This window comes from Aspergillus welwitschiae (assembly GCF_003344945.1).
Source record: "Aspergillus welwitschiae strain CBS 139.54b unplaced genomic scaffold BDQ94scaffold_4, whole genome shotgun sequence".
In the NCBI taxonomy this organism is placed as follows: Eukaryota; Fungi; Ascomycota; class Eurotiomycetes; order Eurotiales; family Aspergillaceae; genus Aspergillus; species Aspergillus welwitschiae.
In genome coordinates, this window is record NW_020798698.1 from 761,850 (window position 1) to 787,040 (window position 25,191).

The window sequence follows — 25,191 nt, forward strand, 5'->3', positions numbered from 1 at the left end:
GTTCTCTGACCACCTTAACATGCCCTCTTAGTCCTTCCTTCCTTGCTTTCTTCCCTTTTCTCCTGTTGTAGTTTGTGTCTCCTGCATCTCTGTGTTTTGTCTGACAGTGGACTTGCCGTTGCTTGTTTACAATTCTAGTGACCTACTATGCATTGCGTAACCTCAGATTGGTGACAATTGTTATGGCCAGTCAGCCAGCCCCTCCTGCGCCCTTTGGGACCCGGGCTATCACCGCTGCGCTGGGCTCGGAGCTGGAAAGTTCAATGCGCGCGGCCATCACCTCTGGGGGAAAGACGGAGAGCTCAGATTCCGCTTGCATAGAATCGGAAGACAGTATCAGACGGGAAGATCAGGAGGCAATAACCACCCTGGCGCGCAGCCTTTCACAGTTATCCAGTAAAAGCAGCACCGGCGAGGGGACGAATACCTTCCTTGATCCTACTAGCGACCCGGAGCTGGACCCCAATTCGGATCAGTTCAACTCGCGGAAATGGACGAAGAACTTACTCAGAATCACCTCGCGTGATCCAGATCGCTATCCTCGCCGCACGGCCGGCGTCTCCTTTCGCAACTTGAACGTCTTCGGCTACGGAACTGCAGCTGATTACCAGACAAATGTCGCAAACATGTGGCTGAAAGGATTCGGTTGGCTTCGAGAAAAGCTCGGTTGTGGGAAGAAAGTCAGAATTGATATTCTTCGCAACTTCGAGGGATTCGTTCACAGCGGCGAGCTGCTGGTAGTACTTGGCCGCCCTGGAAGGTAAATTCATGCAGTGCTGCTTTCCAGCCTCTCAATTACGTGGTGTGGAAACACATGTTCATATTGCTAACGGGTAATATTTATAGTGGTTGCTCGACCTTTCTCAAGACCATTGCAGGCGAGACTCACGGCTTATGGCTCGACCATGGAACAGATATTCAATATCAGGGTATATCTTGGGATGAGATGCATAGCCGTTTCCGAGGTGAAGTCATATACCAAGCGGAAACCGAAATTCACTTCCCTCAACTCTCAGTAGGCGATACGTTGCACTTTGCAGCACATGCTCGTACACCATCCAACAGATTTCCGGGTGTGACTAGAGAGCAGTACGCAACCCATATGCGCGATGTTGTCATGGCAATGTTGGGTCTGAGCCATACCATAAACACGCGTGTGGGTAATGAATATATCCGAGGTGTGTCCGGAGGGGAAAGGAAGCGTGTCAGTATAGCTGAGACCATATTGTGCGGGTGTCCTTTGCAATGTTGGGACAACAGTACGCGCGGCCTGGATAGCTCAACGGCTTTGGAGTTCGTCCGTAAGTTACGGCTTTCCACGGACTATACAGGGTCTACCGCAATTGTGGCAATCTACCAAGCTAGTCAAGCTATCTATGATATATTTGACAAGGTCATTATTCTCTACGAAGGCCGGCAAATATACTTCGGGCGCTCCGGGGATGCCAGACAGTTCTTCATCGAAATGGGATTTGATTGCCCAGACCGACAAACCACTGCCGATTTCTTAACTTCCTTGACCAGTCCAACGGAAAGAAAGGTTCGTGGAGGTTATGAGCGCTTGGTGCCTCGTACCCCTGATGAGTTTGCTGCTCGATGGAGAGACAGCGCTGAGAGAAAGCAGCTGCTCGCTGACATTGAGGCTTTTCAGCACGAGTTCCCGTTAGGAGGAGAAAAATTGACAGAATTCAACCGCTCTCGTGCGGCCGAAAAGGCTAAAAGGACACGGGCAAGATCACCCTACACGCTATCGTACCCTATGCAAGTTCGACTGTGCCTTCGCAGAGGGTTTCAGCGTCTCAAGGGTGATATGAGTATGACCTTGGCTGGTGTTATCGGCAATAGTGTCATGGCCTTGGTTATCTCTAGCGTGTTCTACAACCTTGGGCCTACGACAGATAGTTTCTTCCAACGAGGAGCCCTGATTTTCTTTGGAATATTGTTGAACGGATTCGCAAGTGCGCTCGAGATCCTTACTCTATGGCAGCAACGACCGATAGTAGAGAAGCATGATAAGTACGCTCTCTATCATCCATCGGCAGAGGCAATCAGTTCCATGATTGTTGATCTTCCTTCGAAAGCAATCGTCTCAGTGGTATTCAATCTATTCCTTTATTTCATGTCCAATTTACGCCGTACCCCTGGACACTTCTTTGTGTTCTACTTATTCTCCGTGACAACTACTTTGACCATGTCCAACATCTTCCGTTGGACAGGAGCGATTTCGCGATCTATGGCCCAGGCGATGGTACCTTCTTCGATCTTCATGCTGATTCTCGTGATATACACGGGTTTTACGATCCCGGTCCGCAATATGCATCCCTGGTTCCGATGGTTGAACTACTTGGACCCAATAGCTGTAAGTGTGCCTGCATAACCAGTCAACAATACCACACCCACACCTTGCTTGCAATTCAACACCAACTCTGCTCAAGGCCCATGACCATTGCTAACATTTGGGTAGTATGCTTTCGAGTCTCTCATGATCAACGAATTTAGTGAGCGTCGTTTCCCGTGTGCAGTTTATGTACCTTCGGGGCCAGGCTACGAAGATGCTCCTATTAGCTCCAAGATCTGCAGCCAGAATGGTGCAGTGGCCGGTCAAGACTACATTGATGGCGACAGATACCTGAATGTTTCTTTTCAATACTACCGATCTCACCTTTGGCGCAACTATGGCATTCTATTGGGTTTTATGTTCTTCTCCCTCGCACTTTACATCATCAGCAGTGAACTGGTCCGCGCGAAGCCTTCGAAAGGCGAAATTCTGGTCTTTCCTCGCGGGAAGATTCCTGCATTTGCAAGACGGATCCCTGGTGACGGGGATGTGGAAAGCTGTCCAGCCTCGGAGAAGTACGCCGTCGATGGTGAAGAGCCTGACCATACAGCCGCCATTGTCAAACAAACATCCATCTTTCACTGGCAAGATGTCTGCTACGATATCAAGGTCAAGGGGCAGCCACGCAGGATCCTTGATCATGTGGATGGATGGGTTAAACCAGGCACCTTGACTGCCTTGATGGGTGTAACTGGAGCCGGGAAGACATCTCTCCTCGATGTATTAGCCAACCGGGTGACCATGGGCGTGGTTACTGGCGATATGTTAATTGACGGGAGGATGCGGGATGATTCCTTTCAGAGGAAAACTGGTTATGTCCAACAGCAAGATTTGCACTTGGAAACAACCACGGTGCGGGAAGCCCTCATATTCAGCGCACTTCTTCGTCAGCCAGCTACTACACCGCGAAAGGAAAAGCTCGCGTACGTGGAAGAGGTGATCAAAATGCTGAACATGGAAGCTTACGCAGAAGCCATTGTCGGCGTTTTGGGTGAGGGCTTGAACGTTGAGCAGAGGAAAAGATTGACCATCGGAGTAGAAATCGCAGCCAAGCCCGACCTACTTCTATTTTTCGACGAGCCCACTTCAGGACTCGACAGTCAAACTGCATGGTCTATCTGCTCCCTTATGCGAAAGCTAGCAGATCATGGACAAGCAATCCTATGTACCATTCATCAACCATCAGCAATCCTAATGCAGCAGTTCGATCGGCTGCTATTCCTAGCAAAGGGCGGCAAGACGGTGTACTTTGGAGAGCTTGGACCGAACATGGAGACCTTAATAAAATACTTCGAGGGGAAAGGCTCTTCAAAATGTCCCCCGAACGCTAACCCTGCCGAGTGGATGTTGGAAGTAATTGAAGCTGCCCCAGGATCCCATGCTGACCGAGATTGGACAGAGATGTGGAATCAAAGTCCTGAGCGCACTCAGGTACGTCTAGACCTTGCCGAGATGAAGCAAGAACTACTGCAGCGGCCACCACCTCCTCGGATGGTGGGATATGGAGCGTTTGCCATGCCTCTTTGGGCGCAATTTGCCCTTTGTCTGCAGCGGATGTTCCAACAATATTGGCGTAGTCCTTCATACATCTACTCAAAGGCTGTCATGTGTGTTATACCAGTAAGTATCTCGTGGTCCTCTCGGTATGCAGAGCTAACCGGCCACCATAGCCGATATTTATTGGCTTCACGTTTTGGCGAGAGCCGAACAGTCTTCAAGGGTTACAGAACCAGATGTTCGCCATTTTCATGCTGTTGATCATCTTTCCCAACTTGGTGCAACAGATGATGCCATACTTCGCAAGACAGCGAGCTCTGTATGAAGTTCGAGAAAGGCCCTCCAAAACGTATTCTTGGGTAGCTTTCATATTAGCCAGCGTTCTGGTCGAGTTGCCCTGGAACATACTCATGGCTGTTCCGGCGTACTTCTGCTGGTACTATCCAATCGGCCTCTATCGCAACGCCATTCCAACGCATACGGTCACCGAAAGAGGTGGCACCATGTTTCTTCTCGTTCTAATCTTTATGGTGTTTACCTCAACATTCAGTTCTATGGTCATCGCAGGCATTGAACAGCCAGATACAGGTAGCAACATCGCCCAACTTCTGTTCTCGTTCTCGTTCTGCCTGATCTTTAATGGGTAAGTCATACTGCATCGCTTGTCTGTCAGGAAGGCTTATCGTTGTAAATCTAGCGTCCTGGCCACCCCGTCTGCCCTTCCTCGCTTTTGGATTTTCATGTACCGGGTTTCACCCTTCACCTATCTGGTATCCTCCGTCTTAAGTGTGGGCATCGCAGGAAATGACGTTGAGTGCTCCGATATTGAGCTGCTGCATATCCCACCTCCAACGGGACAAAACTGCTCCGGTTACCTAGACGAATATGTTCGCAACTACCAAGCAACCCTACTCAATCCCGAAGATACCACCGAACGCCTTGTGTGCTCGATCTCGAAGACCGATCAGTATCTGAGCGCACTGAGCATGAGCTACTCGGACCGGTGGCGTAATGTGGGTATTCTCTTCGCGTTCATTGTGTTCAACGCTATCGCAGCCGTTTTCTTGTACTGGCTGGTGCGAGTGCCGAAGAAGAAATCGGTCAAGGAGAAGGAAGAGTAGGCTGGAAGGACAGGAAAGATAGATGGAGAAGCCTAGATTGGCATGGCAGAGGCTAGATCATCTTCTTACAAAGTAGAGTAGATATGGGGGTATTTGGCTTGCATAGTTACTAGTCTTAGCTCCTTCGTATGTCGGATAGTCATCGCTAGTCTACAGGCCATGGTCTTTACATCTAATATGAATGCCACACTATGTTCTTTCAATCTCCCCGATTCAGATAACCTAGGGTAACATTTCACCAGAGTCTAGATGCAGCCGGCATAATACCCCAACAAGGCGCATTGTCACCATTGCACAAAACGCTACGTTGTGGCTTTGCCTTGCCCATGATGTCATTTAATCGTACAGAATAGAGTACAATGATTTCATCGAAGCTAGACATAGATATTCCCGCATAATACATACATACATGTGAGGGCACCCAGGCGTCACTGGGGCTGTGGTGCAACACGCATGCGGTGTGCCGCGCCTGCAGCGCAGAGCGCAGCCCGGGCGGGCGTGAGATCCAGACCCAGACCATGCCAGACCAAATCAATAGATGGAAAGGATGTGTCCGCCCGGGCGCTGAATGAAATGAAATGATGGATCGATGGAGGGATATTCCCGGTTGGGGAAGAGGGGAAAGAAAAAGCCTCCTCGGGGAATGTTGAATGCACAACATTACCGTCGCACCAGGCAAAGATTCTGGGCGATAAATTACCATACGTGATTGTTACCGATTGGGCTTCCAGGAGCAGGGATGTTCATCCGCGTCGCTCGGAGTCGGACTCAGAGGTAACTAACTAGTAACTAGTTATGGTGGTTAGTTAGCTAGTTAGTTGGCCAACCCAATTGAGTAAGAGTCACAGTCAGAGTAACTACTCTGTACTCCATAGCTAGACTGGAGTTAACCGCGCGATCATGTGGCTTTCTGAATTAATTTCCCGGAAGCTTCCGACCACGCTTGCTAGCTGCGAGGGAGCTGCAGTCATGGTGGATTCGCACTAATTTTTCCTTCCGTGCTGGTAGTCATCGAAAGATTCAATGTTATCATTGTTGCCGTCCATTAGCGGGGGGGGTAGGGATGTCCTGATCACTTGGCAATGCTGTCGGAGACAAGGGTTCGAAGGAAAGAAGCCTCGCAAGACTTCGTGGCAGATGAGACGACGGCGAATCATTTTACGAAGTAGTAAGGCAGATTCGAGGGCACAGCCAACGCCTCAGCCACACGAGGATGCCGCTCGGGGGTTTGTGTGTCTCCGATGTTGGTTGTCCAGCATGCCAGTGTAGCGCGACTTTGACCAGGCCTGATACGCTGGCCTGAGAGTTTTGGACGGGGATGACAGCAAACGACCTTCGAACTAATCGCCGGGATCAAGTCCGATGCGACATGGCCTTGTTAACTTGTTTAGTCAACTGTGCCTTGGCCAGCAATTGGTGCTCATCACAAGATCGGCCTATGACTCGATCAACGCTACCCCGTAGTACCAAAGTAGTGTATCCATAATCATCAATGTTTAATTTCGTCCTTAACGAAGTGCCCTATGAGAGGTTAAGTACTCCCATGATCTTCGAGCGGTGACACAGTGGATTTTTTTCGGCCCCCAAAAATAGGCACTAAGTGGACTCAAGCAGCTGCGTCCACAAGATGCACATTGCTTCGTGAACTTTCATATTAACGACCCGAGTCCAGCAGATGATGGACAGGAAAGGGGTAGATAGTAGGAAGTGGGTCAATGCTCTTCCAGTAATACGTTACCCCATCCAAGCGACGATAACGAATCCCAGCTCGGAGGATGACCAAGGTGCTAACGAGAGACACCACCAGACGATACTAACGGTATGAGCTGTCAGACCCTAAGCGGATATCCTGGGCGGGTGGCACCCCAGGGGCTATCCGCAGGTGTCTCCTCCGATCAAGAGTTAGTGACTTCTTGTCATTCTTCCTGTGTTCTCTGTGCACCATTCCAGAAGCGTGTCGGGGAACAGCGTGGCGCGGGCTTAGTGCCGTGCGTGCATGGGCAACAGGGCCAAACCGCACCCTGGAAAAGGTCAACAACTGGGCAAGAGGCAACCAACTATGGACAGATCAGGATTCCGCTAATCGTCGACCATTACCCGTTTGAGAGTTCCCGCAGCATAATACCGAATGGGAGCGAGGGTTGATGCAGCGAATGACTCGAAATGTTGGTTCACAATCAGACGAGCTCGACGATAACGCTCGCTAAATTGACCCGCGGCAGCCCCGTATAGTTTGGCCCCCGAAACCCTGTGGTGCTTAGTGGTTCCTCCGTTGCCCGACTAATGCAGCATTAGCTCAACACTGCCTATCATTGAGGCTGAACTGCCTTCTCTGGGTGTGTTGGGCAAAGAGACGAGAGGCCAGCAAGGCCAATCACACGTTGGAATGTGGATGCGCGAAATTTGGGCTGTAAGCTACGAGGGTGTGGAAATAGTCTGACGCCAGAGACTGGCAAAGACACACTTCCAAGCGCGAATGGATTGTTGTCGCTCACCGTCTTTGCGGCTCTCTCGGGGGAGGCGGACGGTCGGAGACGCCTGGAGACAGGCCCAACCTTTTGCCCAGATCGATCATTTCCTCTGGTGGATGCCGCCGTTCTGTCAATCCCCAAACACGAGGGCCACCATCCTTGCAGCCCACAGGCGCCGTCTTACGACGATGCCAGCCAAACCTTCCACGGCGGAATCGATACCCACCTAGAAGTAAGGAAAATTAAATTGCATTAACGATCGTAAAATAAAATTGGGAGAAAATGGAAAGAAAGAAAAAAGAAAATAAAAAAAAAGGGGGACTTCTCCCGAAATCGCAGATTATGACTGGCTGATTCGAGTAGGTTGACATCCAGACGCCCGGCCTAGAAGATTATCGGCCGACGCTGCAGGGGCGCACTACTCCGGCTTCCCAAGGTGCACTCCAACCTGATGCTCTCGACAAATAATGGCTCAGTCTGTTCAGTCGATGCGGCTCAACAATGGCCTTGACTCCACGCTCCTCTCGGTTCGCAGTGACCCATCGTGTGTACCGCCCTCGTAGGCCAGTACATAACCATGGCACCCCCAGCTGAAGAGGTACTGCCTCTGGTTTCCGTTGCTATAAAGCAGCGACCTTTCAGCTGGCATAGCTTTGGATCCCTGGAAAGCAAGCACAACGTCGCAGCTTATACATGATGGCCCACTTTCAACCCTTCCCAGACCTCCCGCATACATCCTCCGAGGACAATCTGCCCCAGGATTATGAACTATTTCCCTGTCAGTACGAGCCTTATGCGGACCCCACGGCTATTCAACGCCCTTCAAGCTTCCAACTTCATCTCTCTCCTCCTATCGACCTACCTATGAAGAACCCTTACATCGCCCCGTCCATGTCGTGGTCAAACGAGCCAGTCTTACCTCAAAACACCGACGCATTGACTGCTACTTCTTCTGAGTTCGGCTCACCTTGGAGCAATGAACTCGTCTCCAGTCCAGAAGCGAAAGACAGTCTCGCCACCGGTAGCTCGAGTTGGTTCAGCATGGGATGCTATATGTCTCCTCCATACACCTGCGACGAAGTCGCACTTCCGCCATTGGGATTCGGGACTTGTTCTTCCCCATCTGCTCTAACAGACGTTGACAGTCTGGTGGCGCCTTCCCAAGTATATCCCGACCCCGACCCTATTGTGAAACTTGAGTCAGATTCGGAGCATGTTATGGGCGGAACGTTTTGCTACAACAGCCCTCCCCAGCACGATGAATTCGATACCGGCTGTGACATTCAAAGTTGCCAATACGCAGAGACAGCAGGTCAGCAAGAAGCCTGTAGCTCTTCCAGTGATCAGCTCAAGACACCGAGGCTGTCTAGCACGAACACAGGCCGCATCAGCAAGAAGCGGCCTCGCAAAACATCCACCAAAGCAAAATCTACCTCTGCAGCTCGGGCCCTTACCAAGACCGGCAGTAAGAAGGAAAGTGCGAAGTGCAGCCGGGTATTCATTTGCAGCTTTTCCCACTATGGATGCCAGAGTACCTTCGTTTCGAAGAACGAGTGGAAGCGCCATGTGACCTCGCAGCACATCCAACCTGGGTTCTACCGTTGTGACGTCGGACGCTGCAGTCTGGATAATCTCAAAGGCAAGGATCAGGACACGAACAACAGTTGTGCCTCATTCAACGAGACACATCTTGTAAATGACTTCAACCGAAAGGATCTCTTCACCCAACACCAGCGTCGCATGCATGCTCCTTGGGTCGGACGCAACAGCAAGAAGCCCGAAACTGAGAAAGAGCGCGATGATTTCGAGCAGAGCCTTGAAGCGGTTCGGGCTCGTTGCTGGCATGAACAGCGCAAGCCACCTACCCAGAGCGCCTGTGGTTTCTGTGGACAGCGGTTCATTGGAGTCCGGAGTTGGAACGATCGAATGGAGCATGTTGGTCGTCACTACGAGAAAGGTGACGCGAACCATGAAGCCGAGGATACTTTCTTGCGCCAATGGGCAGTGGAAGAAGACATCATCCGGCAGGTGGAAGGGGAGTGGAAGTTGGTCGGTCTTTGCGAGAAGTGAAGTGAAGGCTACAATTCCTTCCCAAACGATCCAACTACTGCCCCTCCCCGCCTTCCTTTTCCTCTTCTCTAACCTTTCATTTTTCTGGGTTTGACCTGCTTCTTTATTTTCTCTTTATTTCCTATGTTGATTCATCTACTTCCTTTTAATATTCCCGGTCTGGCTATGGATTCTGCACGTCTACGTGTGCGGGGCTGACTGAGATGATGATTAATGACTGATATCCTGTATTCACTATGTTTTATGTCATGTTTATTGGACCCCTTTGAGGTTTCCCTGGTTTTGCACAATACCCCATACACAGTGAGAGAAAGGAGCAAGGGATTGCTGAGCTACATGGTTTTGGTTTTCGGCATTATTCGAGCACGTGGAGTTCATGACGAATAGAGAATGCGATGATACCTCATTCTTACCACTATACTGCATATTCTACCATTCCGTAAGATAATACCCGATAGATACTACTCCTAAGATAGACAGGTAAGTAAGTATGAATTCATCCTCAGCCGCAGCGACTGTGAGATCGACCAACCAGTTCAGCTCGCCTCACATTTCCAGAGACCCCCTCACCAATCATTCCCAGACACTAAAGTAGCATCGTCCGGTGCATGTCAGCATAGCCCCCCATTCCAGATACTGCAAATCCACCAGAATATGGAGCCCGAAACGAAGTGAAACGTTCCACGTGGCACGGGTACCCCCGGCGCTCCAAAACGAAAGTTTCCCATCCGATCAGTAGTATACTGGGACTGACCTACGTAGCTGGCCCCTTTCTTCCTTCCTCCTTCCTTCGTTTCCTCCTTCTAGTCCAGTCCAATTCTCTCCACTACCAGATCGTCGGGTACACAAAATCATGCCACGGGCCTACTACCTGAAACGATAGTTCGTCTTACATGCTGACACCCCCGTAGGCTTTGGTCGTTGATCGGGGAGGACCATGGTGCATTCCTAATATGCTCGGTAGGCATGTATACCGGTTCTAGATATGCGCCCGATAGGGTAATGCAACGCGTTAGTTCTGGAGGTACTCGGACACATTAAGAAAATCACCGAGATTGATCGGCAGACACATGTCCAGTTACGAACACATACGTATCTGAGTGTACCTCCCTCTGTGCGTCTATGTAATCGGCCGCCCAGAACCTACCCGCCTGCCGGCCGAGCTAGACTAGTGTATCAGAATTCAGCTGGGACTGGCTGGGGTGGGTGAGATTTTAGTTCGCATACAGATCGGCGGGTCAGCTGCATGCACCTTCATCTGGACTGGATGGGAGCATCCATTGACTGTGTTCAGTTGTAATATGTAGGTTGGAATTAACGGGGACCATTCTAGCGTTAGACTAGTGTATGTAATCAGGTTGTACTGCATCTTGAGTCGCGCGTGGGTTTTGCTTGCTTTCCTTTCGTTTTTCTTGTTTTGATGACAGCTGAACAGGGTTCTGGAATTCGGGTGCCATGTGGTTGGATTGTATCCGGGTTGGCTCGCAGTACGTAAACAGTTGTCCAGACTGACGCGCGCGCTTCATCCTTCTTCTGTAAGGGGTACCCTCTTCTTTCTTTGTTCGGTTTCTATTTCTGGTCCTCGCTGGGTGTATACTCCGTGGTCTTAATCTGCTTAGACGCCTGGGAGTTCTCTGGACCGGGTATCGAGTAGTGCAATGATAGTCGCTGGCCATCAACGGGGATCCTTGGCCTTGTCATGTCACAGATTAATAGGCTCGTGTCGACAACAGCGCTGATCTTTCTGATTGCTATTCTGGGGCGCAGCAGTGGCCAATATTTTTCTGACGGCCACCGAATATGCAGTTGGAACCAACAGGGCTTAGAAATCTTCTTCCAGGGTAGCAGATAGTTGTACCGAAAAGAGATAGGATCGAATTGTTGCCTAGACACCAGTAGTTACAGAAGCTTCATTGTTGCGGTATTGTAGTTAGCACATCGATGCCGGTCAGACCCTGGTTATTCTGCTTTTCGACAATAGGCTGAGACAAGAGTGTCACTAGTAAACTGCAAGAGCGTATTCGTGCCACGTAGAACAATACTTCCACGGAGATTTCATCTGTGACAGTCCAAATCCGTGCCGTTGCTGCTATATGCATGAGGTGAATAGAAAGGTACTATTTCCCTTGTGTTCGTTGGCTGTTGTCAAGAACCAGCCATCAATTGCTCCGGCGGTAGGCTATGACGCGTGCGGGGATTTCAAGGTCAACGCGGGGTTCCAGTTTCGCAGGACTTCCCGACTATCTAATTGCGCATTACTACTCGAGCACCACTTGGCCAACATTCTGCAGTAATGCATATCATACTGTCCGTGAAGATTATCTCTTCCGACACTAAATATATCCTGAAGACCTTCCAATCTGCCTAATTCGATTTCTACTCTAACATGGCTTCGCAAAACCCCACTCCATACCCATTCCAATTCGACACCTTTAACCACATTGAAACGCACAATGATACCACCACATTGACACTCAAGAATGTCCGCGGTAGTATCCCGTCTACACAGGCCTCTCGTCTACGTACAATGTGGCTAGAAGCTCACCGAGACCCTGCCAAGATAATAGCCCACCCATGCGGCTACGACGGCCTTTCTGCGCGACTGATAGAGGAAGCTGGCTTCCCTATGATTTTCATTTCCGGATTCGCGGTGGCAGCCTCTCATGGTCTTCCGGATACCGGGTATATTGCCATGGGAGAAATGTCCGCCCGCATCCAGGAAATTGTTCGTGTGACGAGTATTCCTATCATGGTGGATGGAGATACCGGGTACGGGAGTCCTATGAACGTGCGACGCACCGTGGAGTGTTTTGCTGCGGCGGGTGCAGCGGGTGTGATGATTGAGGATCAGACATGGCCGAAGAGTATGTATTGGCTCTTTGAGGATCCGTGTCCACAATAAACTGGGTCAAGTCTAACGAAATCCGTGCACAGGATGCGGCCATACAAAGGGTAAATCGGTTGTCTCTCGCGGCGAAGCCTATGCTAGGATACAGGCTGCTGTGGATGCGCGTAATCAGGGACGGGATATATTCATCTTGGCAAGGACGGATTCATTGATCCACGGGTGGGACGAGGCAATGACTCGGGCGAAAGAGTTCAAACGCATAGGAGCAGATGGCGTGTTTGTTGAGGCATTACCTGATAGGGAAGCTATGAGGAAGTGCGCCGAGGAACTGGATATCCCTTTGCTTGCTAATATAATTGAGGGTGGAAAGTCGGAGAATTTGTCTGCTAAGGAGCTGGCGGAGCTGGGGTTTGCAGCTGTCGCATACCCCTGGACGCTGGTAGCTGCAAGGCTGAAGAGCGTTCGTGACGCCCTCGATGGACTAAAGCGCAGTCTAATGAGTGGAGCGCCGCCCATGATACTTGGATATTCTGATGTTTGCGAAGGTGTTGGGTTCAATAAGTATTGGGTGAGTTTATTTTCTTCATTTTGTCTGTCCGTATGCTGATCGTGTCACCCAGGACTTGGAATCAAGATATGAGTATAATGAGGATGGACTCACAAACCCTCCGGAAGCCTCTTGATCATGGCACAACCTGCTTCACGTTGAATATGACTGATTTAGTTCCCCAAAGTCAGCTCCGCGGACATGAAACTATGAGCATCGTGAAATCGATGATGCGGACTCTTACCCGCGCTCCCAGCGCGAATACTACAAAGACAGGCAAAACAATAAACTAGGGAATAGCATTCAGATATGATATCATCCGAACAGCACATACACATACACTGAATGACCCATATCCATGTCAAGCCAAATGTTTGTAGCGGTTAAATCCTTAACTGCTGGCGGGGCTGATGGCCCACCTCGGCTTTAAGCCACTCGGCGTCTCAATCCATAAATGGCATTTAAGACCGAATACCCTGCTTTAAATACCACATAAAGATTCGGCTTTGTCTCAACAAATTCTCGGCCTGAGGCGTCCAAGCCGATCAGCCAGCCCTATGGCTATATCTATTGACCGATGGTATCCACAAATGTTCTGAACTCCTCCGAGGCGATGATATAGTCGGAGATAAAGTTGGAGAAGTAGTGGCGCAGCAATGTAGAGATGGTAAAGTGGACTCAATCCTACTAATAGTAGTGGTTCTCTACATTGAACGTAGCAGCATTATGGTATAAATACCTACTGCCGGTACCTGTCCACCAGATTGCTCAAGACCAACAGACATAATTGTATCACTTGAACATCTACTACCCCAAACAGCTACATCTATCTTTATACTACGACCAGAAATACGCCTCACACATTCCTACAATCATCTACTACTACAACATCCCACTTCCTTAAACACAGCAATGGCCTCACAAGACACCGTAAGTCCCCAACAACAAGCAAAACCAGCCTCAACCCTTCGAACAACCCACCAAAGCCAATACTCATCTACATCAGGTTCTCCAAACCAACGCCCAATCAGCGCGGGAATACATCCTCTCTCAACCCAGCGATGCCCTATCCAACAACCCCTGGGCCGTCTACCAGGCCCTGGACCTCTACAGCCGCACAGCGCGTCTCATGAACTTCAAACAAGCCAAGCTCAACGTCGCCAAAGAAGCCCTCACAGCCATGGAAACCCCACCAAAGGTGGTCATCGAATTCGGCACCTACATCGGGTGCTCCGCCATCGCATGGGCCGCCATTCTCCGCGACCTGCACGGTCCCTTCGCCGAGGGTCTGCACATCTACACATTCGAGGTCAGCGAGACGGTGGCCGACGTAGCGAGGGACTTGATCCGCGTGGCGGGCGTTGAGGACATCGTGCATGTGATGGTGGGGCCTGCGTCGGAGTCATTGGCGAAGTTGGTTGAGGAAGGGAAGATCGTGAAGGGAGGAGTCGATATGGCTTTCTTTGACCATTGGGAGAAGTTTTATCTGAGTGATCTGAAGCTCTGTGAGGATCTGGGCCTCTTTAGGGTCGGGTCGAGTGTTATTGCTGATAATACTGATATTCCGGGGGCACCGGATTATTTGGAGTATTTGAGGGCTGGGGGCCGTGGGGGTGAGGGGTCCGTGAAGTATGTGACGAAGTCGGTGCAGTCGGAGCATATTGTTGAGAGGAGACCGGTAAGTTTGATCAATGTCTTGTGTTGTTACTTTGCTTGGGTTGTGGATGTTGGCTGATCTTGACGGATTGGATTGTGCAGAATATAGTGGAGGTGTCTACTGTTGTGGCGGCTCCTTGAGGGGTCTTAGTCTGACTCTGGAGAGAGGATGAAATATTGGATATGATGTTAACGGACTCTAAGATTTAGTGTATGACAGTTTTTGTATGCTGCGTTGTTTTTGAAGCTTGATATCATTCCTTGAAATAGCAGGTTGATCTTTGAACTTGAATTTTTTGATATTTTTGGTATATATTGTGGATTATGGAAGTAGAAGTAAAGCCAGCCTCTACCGGCACAAAAGTCAAAAAACCAAAAACATGGGCATCGAAATCCAGAACGTCTTTTCAACCTGTTTAGCTGCGAAACCATTATTGCCATCTAAAAGTAGAGATCAATCTATGGATATTAAACCCACCATTGGCTGTCACCCCGTACTCCAGGGCGGTGAAGACACAAACACCCCGAACAGCTGGGTGCAGTATAGACACCCAACCAACAGCGGCGCACTCCGCAATGTCTCCGGCAAAGACGCCCATGCTATGATGACACCAACAACAATTACGATGTGAATGCGCAAACACGCGAACAATCTCCCTTTATAGTCACCATATCTATCAACGACAAGCGAATTAAAGTGATGCTGGACTCCCCAACAACCTGAATCCCAGCTCAAAAAGGACAACAATACTGTCCGACTCCGACCTTTAATCACCATCACCAACCCCCTCCTCCGCAATGTACGTCGCAACCGAACTTCCTTTAGCAAAATGCACACCTAACAATCCCCATATAGGGCCGTATTCTCCCTCATAATAATCAACAAAGCCGGTGGGCTAGTCTACCAGCGCGAATTCCAGCCAGGACTGCGCAAACTCTCGACAAACGACTACCTCGTCCTGGCGGGCACGTTTCACGGGTACGCACTCTGCTCCCTACACCTCCCCTAATACATCAATTCCTAGGACTCACATACTAACCACCTTATTCATTGCTCAGTGTCCACGCTATCACCCGCTCCATCACCCCCAAGCTCCCCCTCGCCCCTGCCGCAGCGCTTGCAACAACACCCACCACCGCGACCACACCCTCCCCCAGTAATGTCGTTTCTCCCTCCGCCACATCATCAACCCCTACCTCTTCTACGGCCTCATACTCATACCCGAACCCGGGTGTACCGGCGACCGGTCTCGAGTGCCTAGAAACGGACAAGTTCCGATTAACGTGCTTTCAGACGTTAACGGGCACCAAGTTCCTACTGTTTACGGATCCGCTGATGGCGAATATCGATGTCGTTATGAAGAAGATATATGAGCTGTATGCGGACTTTGTTATGAAGAATCCGTTTTATCAGTTAGAGATGCCGGTTCGGTGTGAGGCGTTTGATCGGAATTTGCAGGGTTGGTTGAGGGGGAGGACTTGATTGATGGGTTGGTTTGTTTCGGGTGGGTTAAACGTGCTGGTGGGGTTGTGATAGATATCTTCTTTGTTTTTATAACTTTTCTTTTCGTTTCTTTTGCTTCTCCTTTTCTGCGGTTGCATGCATGGACTTGTTTATATCTGGGCGTCATAGTTTGTATCATGAAACAACAAGTTTACGATGGCGATAGATCTGCATATTAGATCGCATCTGTTTCAAAAGCGTGTTGCTGGGGAACCAGCCGCTTTCTACAATTACAGCAAGAAAACGCAAGTACATTTAAAAACGCCGGGTATGCATCAAATCATCCAGGAGGTTGTTCTGGTCTCCACATTAAGCAGTGTCCATCTTGTCACCATCCTCTTTCTTGTCTTTGCTCCCACTGGAGCCCTCCTCGGGAATGTTGTCCAGGTTTGCTTTGCGCTCTTGCTCCTCCCGGTCCCGCTTTTCCTTTTCTTGCCGGTTCTTCTCCTCTTCCAAAGATAGACGGAGGGCGAATGCCAGTTCGGGGTCGTTCTCAGCCGCATCCTCGAACCCAAAGGCACCATCGCCGCCTTCAGGACCTGCACCATCGGCACCGGAGCTGTCCCCGCCCAGAATGGGAGTAACCTGAAGCTCCTCACTCAGCAAGTTGGGGCCCGGGGGAATGATGGCGAGGTTAGAGCCGTCACCACCCTTGACGTTCTCGACGAAGGCCTCTAGTTTCTTGGTCTGATCGGATTCCAGATCTCCAAAGGCAATTACATCGATGGACACGTTGTTCTTCTTCATCTTCTTGGCCAGCTTCACTAATGTCTTCTCGTCTTCTTCGATGGGAGAGCAGGAGAACACGATGATGCGCTGTCTCTGGGACTTCTCGGAGCGGTGTTTGAGGGCAAGCTGCGCCAATCATCAGGTTAGCAATGCAATCAATCCCGTACAGTATCTATCTGAAGAGATGATGGAGTTGTTTGAACATACACCGGCCACTTGTATGCTGGAGCTAAGGTGGGCAGTGCCATGGATCTTCGTGCGATGCAGACCGGCCAGGATACCACCAAAGTCGGAAGTAAATGTCGAAAGAACCTCGGGACCTTTTCCACCCATGCTCATAAGACCGACAGCAGACTGAGGGTGCACGCGCATCTTAGTGGTGTGAATGACGCTCACGGCGTCGATCTGAGCTTGCCATCGTGTCGAGCTGGCAGCTGTTAGAGGCGGAACCAGACGGTCGATTCTGGGCGATTTGTGACAGTTAACTTACGTATAATCTCCATTTCTGCTGCTTTCGCTATTGTCGACACTGTAGATGGCGTTAGTAGGTGCGCACAGAGCTTGGGATGAAGGTGGCTAAACGGACATGATCATGGTAGCTTCGAGCGACATCTTGGAAGGAGACTGGCGGGGTTGATGATAGAAACGTATAGGTATAATCAATCAGATTTGGAAAGGAGAAAAAGTTCCTGAGAGTTATATGTTCAGAGCGTGGGGGCAAGGCAAGAGATGGGGGAGAATGGATGATGGAGGTTGGCGGAGGATGGATGATGATGGAGCTGCTGCTGAGGAGGACGCAGATGTCACACCGTCCCGATCGGAGCTAACCACGAGTTAAGTCAGCGCTTGTTTATCCTCTCCGCCATCCGCTTTCCTCCAGAAACTCGCTTCAACGCGCTCCCCTCCGTCTTTCGACTTCCATCCCTTCCGTCCCCAATTCGTCCACACAACACATTCTACGCAATACAGCTCACCTATCACTTCCTCTATCGCTCTTATCCACCACCCATACGGCTACTCACGATTGCGCCCAATGACTTCACTCTCTGCTAAACGCAAGTCTCCCGAAGACGCGTCCCACAATGACGAAGCAAGGACACCTACGAACAGCCCTCCTCGGAAGAAGCTTCGTATTACCCGCAGACAAAAGCAAGCCCTGATTGACAACCTGCAGCTCGAACGTGCGCTCTCTTGATACCTCGCTTACCTGGCAATCCACTAACCAGGCCATAGTTACCGAGCGCGCCCGCAAACTTCGCGCACAGTATGCCCTCCAGGCGAACGATCTTCGGGCACGGATTGAAAGACGTGTCAATCGGATTCCTGTTGCCCTTCGCAAGGCGACAATGGGCGAGCTGTTGGAGAAACACATGGCCTCTCTTCGGGCCCAACAGGCGAATCCCTCTCCACGGAAACTTCTCAGCCCGGCCAAAGCGTCAAGGAGTTTCAGAACCGTTTCTGTGAGCCCCAATGTGCGCAAGGCCTCTGCTGCGAGCCCTAGCGCCCGCAGAGTCAAGAAGCAAAGGTACGGCATGAGTGCCTTCAACTTATACGTGCATATATCGTTGAACAGCGCTGACTCGAGCATCCAGCCACGGAGAAATCTATTCCGACAAGGAAAACGCCCCTGCAGCTGGCGAACAGCTCGATGTCCTCAAGAACCCAAAGAGACGTGGACCTGGTGCCGCTGCTGGTACTTCGCGTGTTGTGTCCCAAGAGATGAGGGGTGCAGACTACAGAATCCTATCTCCCAAGACGTCCAATTCCAGAACATATCCGCACTCGCCGTTACGCGCCTCACCCGAGAAGCCAACGAACTCTTCCTACCTTGCAAGACCCATGTCGCCTCTGAAACCCACCAGCCCACTCAAATCCACATCAGCTAGCATTCCTGCACTGGCAGACAACGCTCGCATTAGGCCAGTCAAAAATACTTCCACCTCGATTAAGGACAACCGCCCCCCATCACAGGCTAAGAGACCCGCCAGCCGAGCCGCCACAGCCACTAGCAAGACTACGCGCTCACCACTTCCAAGGCCCGCGACTCGCCAGCTCGAACGCAGAGGCAGTGTGTCATCGTCCGCATCCTCCGGAACAACCGTTGCCAAGCCAACAAGGACAGGTGCCGGTGCCCGGAAGGCAACGACAGCATCGACTTCAAGCGCGACCGCGAAGAAGACAACAGTCGCCCGGAGCCAAGCAACTTCGGCCACCGCGAAGAGAAACACAACTTCGGCCACCAGCAAGAGGGCTCCCACTCCTGCCGGTGGTGAAGCTCCAACTGCGGCTCGTAGAGTCCTTCGGAAACGCGCATAAGCGCTGTACTCTCAACTCAAATTAACCCTTTTGAATTAGCATGTTTCGTTTCAATCATTGGCTTATCTGCAGGGATATGGAGTAAAAAGGGGTGTATTATCTCTGGGCGGGATTATAATATGGAAGGATAACCGGTGTACAAATGGAGTTCTGTCCTGTCCTTTTTCCAATCAGGTCCTTTTGTGACCATATTGGCTTTCTGATTTTGCTTCTCTTGATACTGCCGCTTATTGATTATTTCCGAATACAAGTGGCTTTCTTTCAAGTCTTCGACACTTTACATCTCTCTACTGGCTTGACTCGTATCGCAGGCACATGCATAGGCAGGGCAGAGCGCTTTCTCGGGCTATCGTAACAGTACTACTCTTCTTCATCACCAAAACATGAGAGATAGACTTAGGAGTAATTGCGGGTAACGTCTTCAATTAGATAGATGCCATTAATGGGTACTACGCGTATGCGATGATGATCATGGTTGAAGGTTAGCTAGCACGAATGGAAGACCAACAATAGTAACTACTGGGCAAGCATGCTCTACTCTTGTCACTTTTCGGGATAGAGGTTTTCTTTCTGGTTCTTGAAGCATGGACGCTGACAAGGAGCAAGCGAGCAGCACACAACTTTGCGCACTTCAACAGAGTTGGCACTATGGCATTCCTTTCACAATTGTATGTAAATTACACCTCCTGTTCTCGAGGAAACAGCATCACATGGAGACATGGATGTGATAGAACCAGTCACGAACAATTCGGGATATCAGAAAAAGAAAAGAAAAAGAATCAAGTCGTATGGGTAGAATGTAAATAGGGGGTTAGGAGAAAGGAAGCAAGAAGAGTATAAGGGAAAAAATGAAACGAACTGAACATATGACTCAGCACAGGTATCTTTGCAGTCATCAGACTGGCTGACAAATGAAATCAAGGGCAAACAGAGGATCTCGATAGTCTCACATCTCGATCGGTAGTAGGTTAAGGGGGCGCAACGCCAGGAAGACGCAAGTGATGTAAGGAACAACAAAGGGCAAAAGAAAGAAAGATGCCAGGAGAAAATGCCCACGCTGGGTCTCAACTGTTAATGCAGGTGGAATACCAGGAAAATAGGAATCGAAAACAACATCCAGATCCCAGAAATTGCCAATCCGAACGGGCAGAGGCTCCTGTGGCCATTTGCGCGCGGTTGGAATCCAATTTATAGGGGGCAGTGAGTGAAGCATGTCGAGACTCACAACCAAATGAAACGCACCCCACGCAGTCAGTGCGCAACAGAAAGCAATTAGAAAAGCCTCGATCCATCAGGAGAAGCTGTCAGCCGATCATCTAACTAAACCCTGGAAATCATCTCATTTCAAAAGGCGAACAAACTCCATCCAACCTTGTTAAATCGAAAGAACGCTGAACGGTCCAAGAATACGCCAAGAGCGATCACTAGGATATAGAGGCGGGTAATGCATTGGTAAATGTCTTCGAAACTATGCAGAGAAGGAACGGACGGGTTGGCGTCGTCAAGAGCACAACTGGCAAAAAACTTAGCCAGCAACCCCCATGGGCCCAGCTCCTGGACGAGCCCTGTATGGCATTGGCTGAGACTGTCCTTCGGCTTGCATAGGGTTCTGCTGACTACCATTACTGGTGCTTCTTTCGCGATAGTCATTGGAAGCTGTAGGGGCCAGTTCTGTACCAGCTTGTGGAGTACCACTGGTCGAATGCTGATGCCCACCAGGGCTTTGAACATGGCGAACTGAGCTTTGCATCTGCCATGCCGTGTCTTGGGAGGGATCTGTCTCGATACGGGCAGAAGTAGGGATATTGGCAGCGCGGTTCGAGTTCGTAATTGTAACGGTTTCGCCACCATTGCTCGCCTTGGGGGAGAAGCTTCCGCGCGCGATATCGCCGTAGCGTCTAAGTATTTCCTTAGTTGTGACTTCGGTGTTTTCCTTGAAGAATGTTGTGTCGCTAAGGACCGACTGCAGATCCTCGGGTATCTAACCAAAAGCATGAGTTTATGAAAACACCAGTCAATATCGGAGAGAAACATACCTCGCACATTGTATCATTGTATGTAATCAGGCAATTAACGGCTTCGATTGCCAGGAAACTCTCATCCACCGTGCTATTTTTCGCATTGGGGTAGAGAATATTGGGTGTCATTACTGTCGCGAGGTTGTGTATGTCCATCTTACTACCGGACTCCTCATCAACGTGCGAGAAAGATGACGTCCAGTTAAGGAAAGCAAAAAGTACTTCCATAGTATCCCGATGAGCCTTGGGAAGAAGGCAGCATGTAAGATGCAATACACGTTTTTGCTTCTCAGGGTCGGGTAATTCTGTGGTATAATGGTAAGTAAACAATGTTATAATGTCAACCAGGGCCGTCAGTCACTTACTTTGTGAAACAACAAACAGACGATGGAGCTTGAATGTAAGGAGAGGATCGGGCATCTCGCGGAGAAACTTCTTCAACAGCGCGGCAATCTGGACAGGATTCTCCTTCGTCATGTCCACCTGTTCATATTTGTTGTCGATCATTTCAGAGATGTCTTTCAAGCGCCTGATATTGCCGTTCTTTCGGAAAACACCCTCCACGGACATATCCATTTGGCGCATGGCGGATACAGCGTCATCAACCAAGGCTGGAATACGAAGTTGTCCTGGACCCACACCATGACTAGATTCAGTGCCCTCTCTTTCAACAAGGAAATCCAGGTTTACCCCGAACACGCCTTTCTTCTTTCCAACCTTCTTGCCTTCTTTGTTGAAGGCGCGGCCAAAGATATTCCATATGGTAGGCTTTCGTGATTCGATCAAGGAGAGTAATTCCTCTAGCGTGAAATATTCACTCAACAAAGGCTCCATGGACAAGACAGCAACGTGCCGCACAATAAAGTATTCCAAAGCAGAAAGCTCAGAGAAATACTTCTTTGTCCTGCCACCTTGTTCGATAATGTGCTGGTCAAGACCTGCTCCGGATACGCCACGCTGATGGCCATGATTGTATTTGGGAAGTGGTTCAGTGGTTCCAACCAACTTGGTCCCGGCGTGCTTGTAGGCGTTGGGACGCTGCTCTTTAGCTTGCTCGGCAGCAACAATTCTGGGTATGTCATCCAATGTCAATGCATCCTGGTTGCCAAATGTCAGCTCGGTGACCGTTTCCCCGTTGGCATCTCTTTCCTCTACAATCTGGAAGCCATGACCCCGTGGGTCTGATCCTTCGCCGCCCGATGAACCAGGTCGTACGCTACGGCCTTCGGGGCCGTCGATAATGCGAGACGCCCGGGCCTTCTTGTAAGTAGTTGAGAGGGTACGCTCATTTCGGATGGATCGTAGACGCCGCATTTCGCCGACAGTTTGTTCAAGTGAAGACCCCTCTTGAGGGCTCCTAGTAGCGTTTGCGTACGATTTGGATCTTGTGGCAGATCGGCGCATTTCGCCGCCAGGAGGGATGCGACCACTTTCGTTGCCATCTTGTGGGGGGGAAGCGTCGCCTAGAACATGAGTCAGAAGAGGTTAGAGATGATGCTATAATGAGGAAGAGAAAATATGAAAATCATGATGACATACCAGAACCGAGACTTCCGCCCGCTCTGAGAACGGCAAGAAGTCGCGCAAGAGCAACCTTGAGGAGAAAGACAAATTGCTGGAGTTTCGTGATATGTGTAAAACCCCCTTGTACGTCGTGCATAAGTCCTTTCTGAGAACCGCAATCGCTACAGAAGGACTGCTTCTCCTTGGGATTCCACAGGGCATCCTGGAGAGTATGGGACAACTCCTTCTGGCATGACGCACAGGTGAGATGAGGTGGCTTTATATGCCACCTGCTATCACCCAGCATAACACATTCGTCATCGATAGGCTCTTTGCAGGCCGCACAACAATCGGAAAGTTGATCAGCCAGTGTGTCGACACCGGTCATTAGATCAGCAAGCGTCTCTTCTTCTTCGGGTGGCCTGAGTGTCTCCAAGTCTCCCAAATGGTCTAGGAAATGATGAAGGCCTTGAGAAGCTTGCTGCTCTCTCTCAAGCTTGAGGGCTCCTTGCAAGCCAATGCGGATTAGCAACTTCAGGTAATGCGCAAGGCCGGTGACCAAAGACAGGAGCTCCTGGGTGACGCCGAGTTTACGGACACCAGTTTCCTGGGTTTTCGAGAGTAGTGCGAAGAACGCAACAATTTTCTTGCACAGAAGCTTTGCTTCACGTCCATATGCCAGGTCTGGAGAGTCAACATTGTTAGTTTTTATTAATCCTAGTAGAAGTGAAAGATCAGTTGTTGCAACCTACCTTTCATGCCCTGTTCCTTGATATGTCCCGCAAGCTGATCGATAGCCGAGAAGAGAATATCAACATGGCCAATGAACCTCTTGGCGACAAGGACACCATCCAGATATGTGCCATTGCTAACATGAAGGAGCATATCTGAAATGCAGGCTGCGGATGATTCCTCGAAGCTGGATAGGATGCTCCATATTTTATACACCTTTTCTTCCATTATGTCCTCCTCTTCACGCACCCTATTGCGCTCCTCATCCGTTGCGTCCGTCTCGACTTCCGGGGGTTCAAGAGGCTGGCCGGTCGGGGCCAAACGGACATTCCAAAACTTGTGAATCATGTAGCACTCAGGGTGCCAATGCTGATTCTGTCCGTTGCGGAAGATCTCCACGAACTGTTTCAGGATTGCTGTATGGCAACCATGGCATCGTTGTGCAAACTGTGTGGAATAGTGAAAGTGACAATAAACTTTCCCTTCATGCTCGTAGTATGAGTCTTGTGCACCAAAAACAGTGGGACAAACAGAACAGGTGAAGTGTTCAATATGATACTTGCGTTCCAGGGCCGTAATATATGACCCACGCAGGGCACCGCCACATTCATGGCATAGAAGATCTAATCGCCGGAAGTAGTCCGTTTCACATAAGGGGTATTGACCACTACCGTCTTCGGCATCAACAGGGAAGAATTTCGATGCCACGATTTGGCCGCAGTCCTATGTTCAACAGAGTTAGCTGTAATCTGAGTGTCTCCGTAAGCCTGTGTACACACCTCGCACTTGAAACACTCGAGATGATATGTTGCTTGCAAAGCCCGTACGAACTGGCCAGTCAGTGGTTCGCCGCACTTCTTGCAGATCCGAGACGAGCTTCCTGGAGATTTTGTCGGTGGCCGACCATTCGGACGGGATCTCTCTCGTGGCGTGGATCGGTCCCAATAGCCATTGCGATCCCGGGGAGTTGACGGATCTCTGGGGCCCGGGTGACCAGACTCCAGCCGCCGGCTCATACGATTATCAGAGCCTTGTGGCCCCTCAACAGGGCTGTTCGTGGAGCCGTTCCACCCTCCCGTCCTCGTACGAGGCGAGTCAAAGATAATATTGCTATCTGCGGGAGACGTAGGCGTTTGCGATTGATAGCTACCAGATCCATAGCCGCTAGTGTTGAGTTTCGGGCGGACAGCCCCGTTGCCCGGCACGAGGCTGTCCGGCAAAGGAACGTCGCCGGGAGGCATGTCCGTGGAGAACTATGCCTTTCCGCTAGGTATCTAAGGGAGTAGGACCTGGCTCGACGGGTTGTATGGACGATACTCGAGAGTGTAGATGATATCGGAGCCAACAAGGCGAGGTAGGGCCGAGTTGTAGAAGACGCTGGAGGGGGAAAGGAGAATCTAGTGCGGAATTGGAGAAACAAAGGGGCGAGTTGTCAATGTCGCGCGTCTAACTAAAGGACTTGCCTTCTGCTGAGTGTGCAATGTTAGCATAGGGGGCAAGCTTCCGGGATTCGTTCGCGCGGGGTTGTCCAGGAGAATTGACGGCTTTCCCGTAGCAACTCACCTCACGCCATGTAGATGAAACCTGCGGGGAATATCGATCAAAGGTGTCGGGGCGCGTGATAAAAGTATAACCATAAAACCGCTTCAAAGTAGCAGGTGATTTTGAACCCGATTTGGGGAGAGATGCCTCCAAAAGCGCAACCGCCCGCGTCGAGGGAAGCGGAATGGGGAAGGGTTGGAGCTCAAAGTGAGACCAACAGGCGGCGGAGTGCGCTGTCTGGAATCACAACCATTCCTAATCCCTTCCAGAGAGACTTTTGGTGGACGGCCTGAATCCGA

General features: G+C 50.3%; 10 protein-coding genes across 10 annotated transcripts; 6 read left to right on the forward strand and 4 right to left on the reverse strand.

Annotated features, from left to right (window-relative positions):
- The first annotated feature begins 124 nt into the window (after window positions 1-124).
- Window positions 125-5,144, forward strand: BDQ94DRAFT_182854 (pleiotropic drug resistance family ABC transporter). Its single transcript, XM_026774256.1, has 5 exons — window positions 125-760; window positions 847-2,359; window positions 2,465-3,958; window positions 4,009-4,478; window positions 4,533-5,144. The coding sequence occupies exons 1-5, from the start codon at window positions 183-185 to the stop codon at window positions 4,954-4,956; spliced, it is 4,479 nt and encodes a 1,492-aa protein (XP_026630576.1). The 5' UTR covers window positions 125-182; the 3' UTR covers window positions 4,957-5,144.
- A 5-nt stretch (window positions 5,145-5,149) lies between these two features.
- On the reverse strand, window positions 5,150-5,638 carry BDQ94DRAFT_136621 (uncharacterized protein). The gene has a single exon (XM_026764901.1). The coding sequence runs from the start codon at window positions 5,615-5,617 to the stop codon at window positions 5,192-5,194; it is 426 nt and encodes a 141-aa protein (XP_026630577.1). The 5' UTR covers window positions 5,618-5,638; the 3' UTR covers window positions 5,150-5,191.
- Window positions 5,639-7,897: 2,259 nt separating this feature from the next.
- Window positions 7,898-9,895, forward strand: BDQ94DRAFT_136623 (putative C2H2 finger domain protein). Its single transcript, XM_026764902.1, has one exon. The coding sequence runs from the start codon at window positions 8,121-8,123 to the stop codon at window positions 9,495-9,497; it is 1,377 nt and encodes a 458-aa protein (XP_026630578.1). The 5' UTR covers window positions 7,898-8,120; the 3' UTR covers window positions 9,498-9,895.
- A 1,988-nt stretch (window positions 9,896-11,883) lies between these two features.
- BDQ94DRAFT_166742 (isocitrate lyase/PEP mutase family protein) lies at window positions 11,884-13,028 on the forward strand (the record flags this gene model as incomplete). Its single annotated transcript, XM_026770622.1, has 3 exons — window positions 11,884-12,361; window positions 12,432-12,913; window positions 12,966-13,028. 3 exons carry the CDS (start codon window positions 11,884-11,886, stop codon window positions 13,026-13,028), a joined length of 1,023 nt encoding a protein of 340 aa, XP_026630579.1.
- Window positions 13,029-13,671: 643 nt separating this feature from the next.
- Window positions 13,672-14,822, forward strand: BDQ94DRAFT_136626 (putative O-methyltransferase). Its single transcript, XM_026764903.1, has 3 exons — window positions 13,672-13,822; window positions 13,899-14,570; window positions 14,651-14,822. The coding sequence occupies exons 1-3, from the start codon at window positions 13,805-13,807 to the stop codon at window positions 14,687-14,689; spliced, it is 729 nt and encodes a 242-aa protein (XP_026630580.1). The 5' UTR covers window positions 13,672-13,804; the 3' UTR covers window positions 14,690-14,822.
- Window positions 14,823-15,263: 441 nt separating this feature from the next.
- BDQ94DRAFT_90932 (trafficking protein particle complex subunit 4) lies at window positions 15,264-16,196 on the forward strand. The gene is made up of 3 exons (XM_026776825.1): window positions 15,264-15,348; window positions 15,405-15,527; window positions 15,608-16,196. Coding segments are annotated over exons 1-3 (549 nt in total). The 5' UTR covers window positions 15,264-15,346; the 3' UTR covers window positions 16,032-16,196.
- An 80-nt stretch (window positions 16,197-16,276) lies between these two features.
- Window positions 16,277-17,563, reverse strand: BDQ94DRAFT_90917 (proteasome regulatory particle base subunit RPN10). The gene is made up of 4 exons (XM_026776824.1): window positions 17,368-17,563; window positions 17,272-17,310; window positions 16,989-17,208; window positions 16,277-16,907 (listed from the first exon to the last, which is right to left on the reverse strand). The coding sequence occupies exons 1-4, from the start codon at window positions 17,391-17,393 to the stop codon at window positions 16,362-16,364; spliced, it is 831 nt and encodes a 276-aa protein (XP_026630582.1). The 5' UTR covers window positions 17,394-17,563; the 3' UTR covers window positions 16,277-16,361.
- A 120-nt stretch (window positions 17,564-17,683) lies between these two features.
- BDQ94DRAFT_90945 (uncharacterized protein) lies at window positions 17,684-19,241 on the forward strand. Its single transcript, XM_026776826.1, has 3 exons — window positions 17,684-17,962; window positions 18,015-18,306; window positions 18,374-19,241. Exons 1-3 carry the CDS (start codon window positions 17,815-17,817, stop codon window positions 19,095-19,097), a joined length of 1,164 nt encoding a protein of 387 aa, XP_026630583.1. The 5' UTR covers window positions 17,684-17,814; the 3' UTR covers window positions 19,098-19,241.
- Window positions 19,242-19,934: 693 nt separating this feature from the next.
- Window positions 19,935-20,466, reverse strand: BDQ94DRAFT_90953 (uncharacterized protein). The gene has a single exon (XM_026776827.1). It carries the CDS (start codon window positions 20,308-20,310, stop codon window positions 20,044-20,046), a length of 267 nt encoding a protein of 88 aa, XP_026630584.1. The 5' UTR covers window positions 20,311-20,466; the 3' UTR covers window positions 19,935-20,043.
- Window positions 20,467-24,591, reverse strand: BDQ94DRAFT_182856 (GTPase-activating protein LRG1; the record flags this gene model as incomplete). The annotated part of the gene is made up of 6 exons (XM_026774257.1): window positions 20,467-21,078; window positions 21,134-21,420; window positions 21,481-22,578; window positions 22,655-23,302; window positions 23,371-24,073; window positions 24,130-24,591. 6 exons carry the CDS (start codon window positions 24,589-24,591, stop codon window positions 20,623-20,625), a joined length of 3,654 nt encoding a protein of 1,217 aa, XP_026630585.1. The 3' UTR covers window positions 20,467-20,622.
- Window positions 24,592-25,191: the final 600 nt, after the last annotated feature.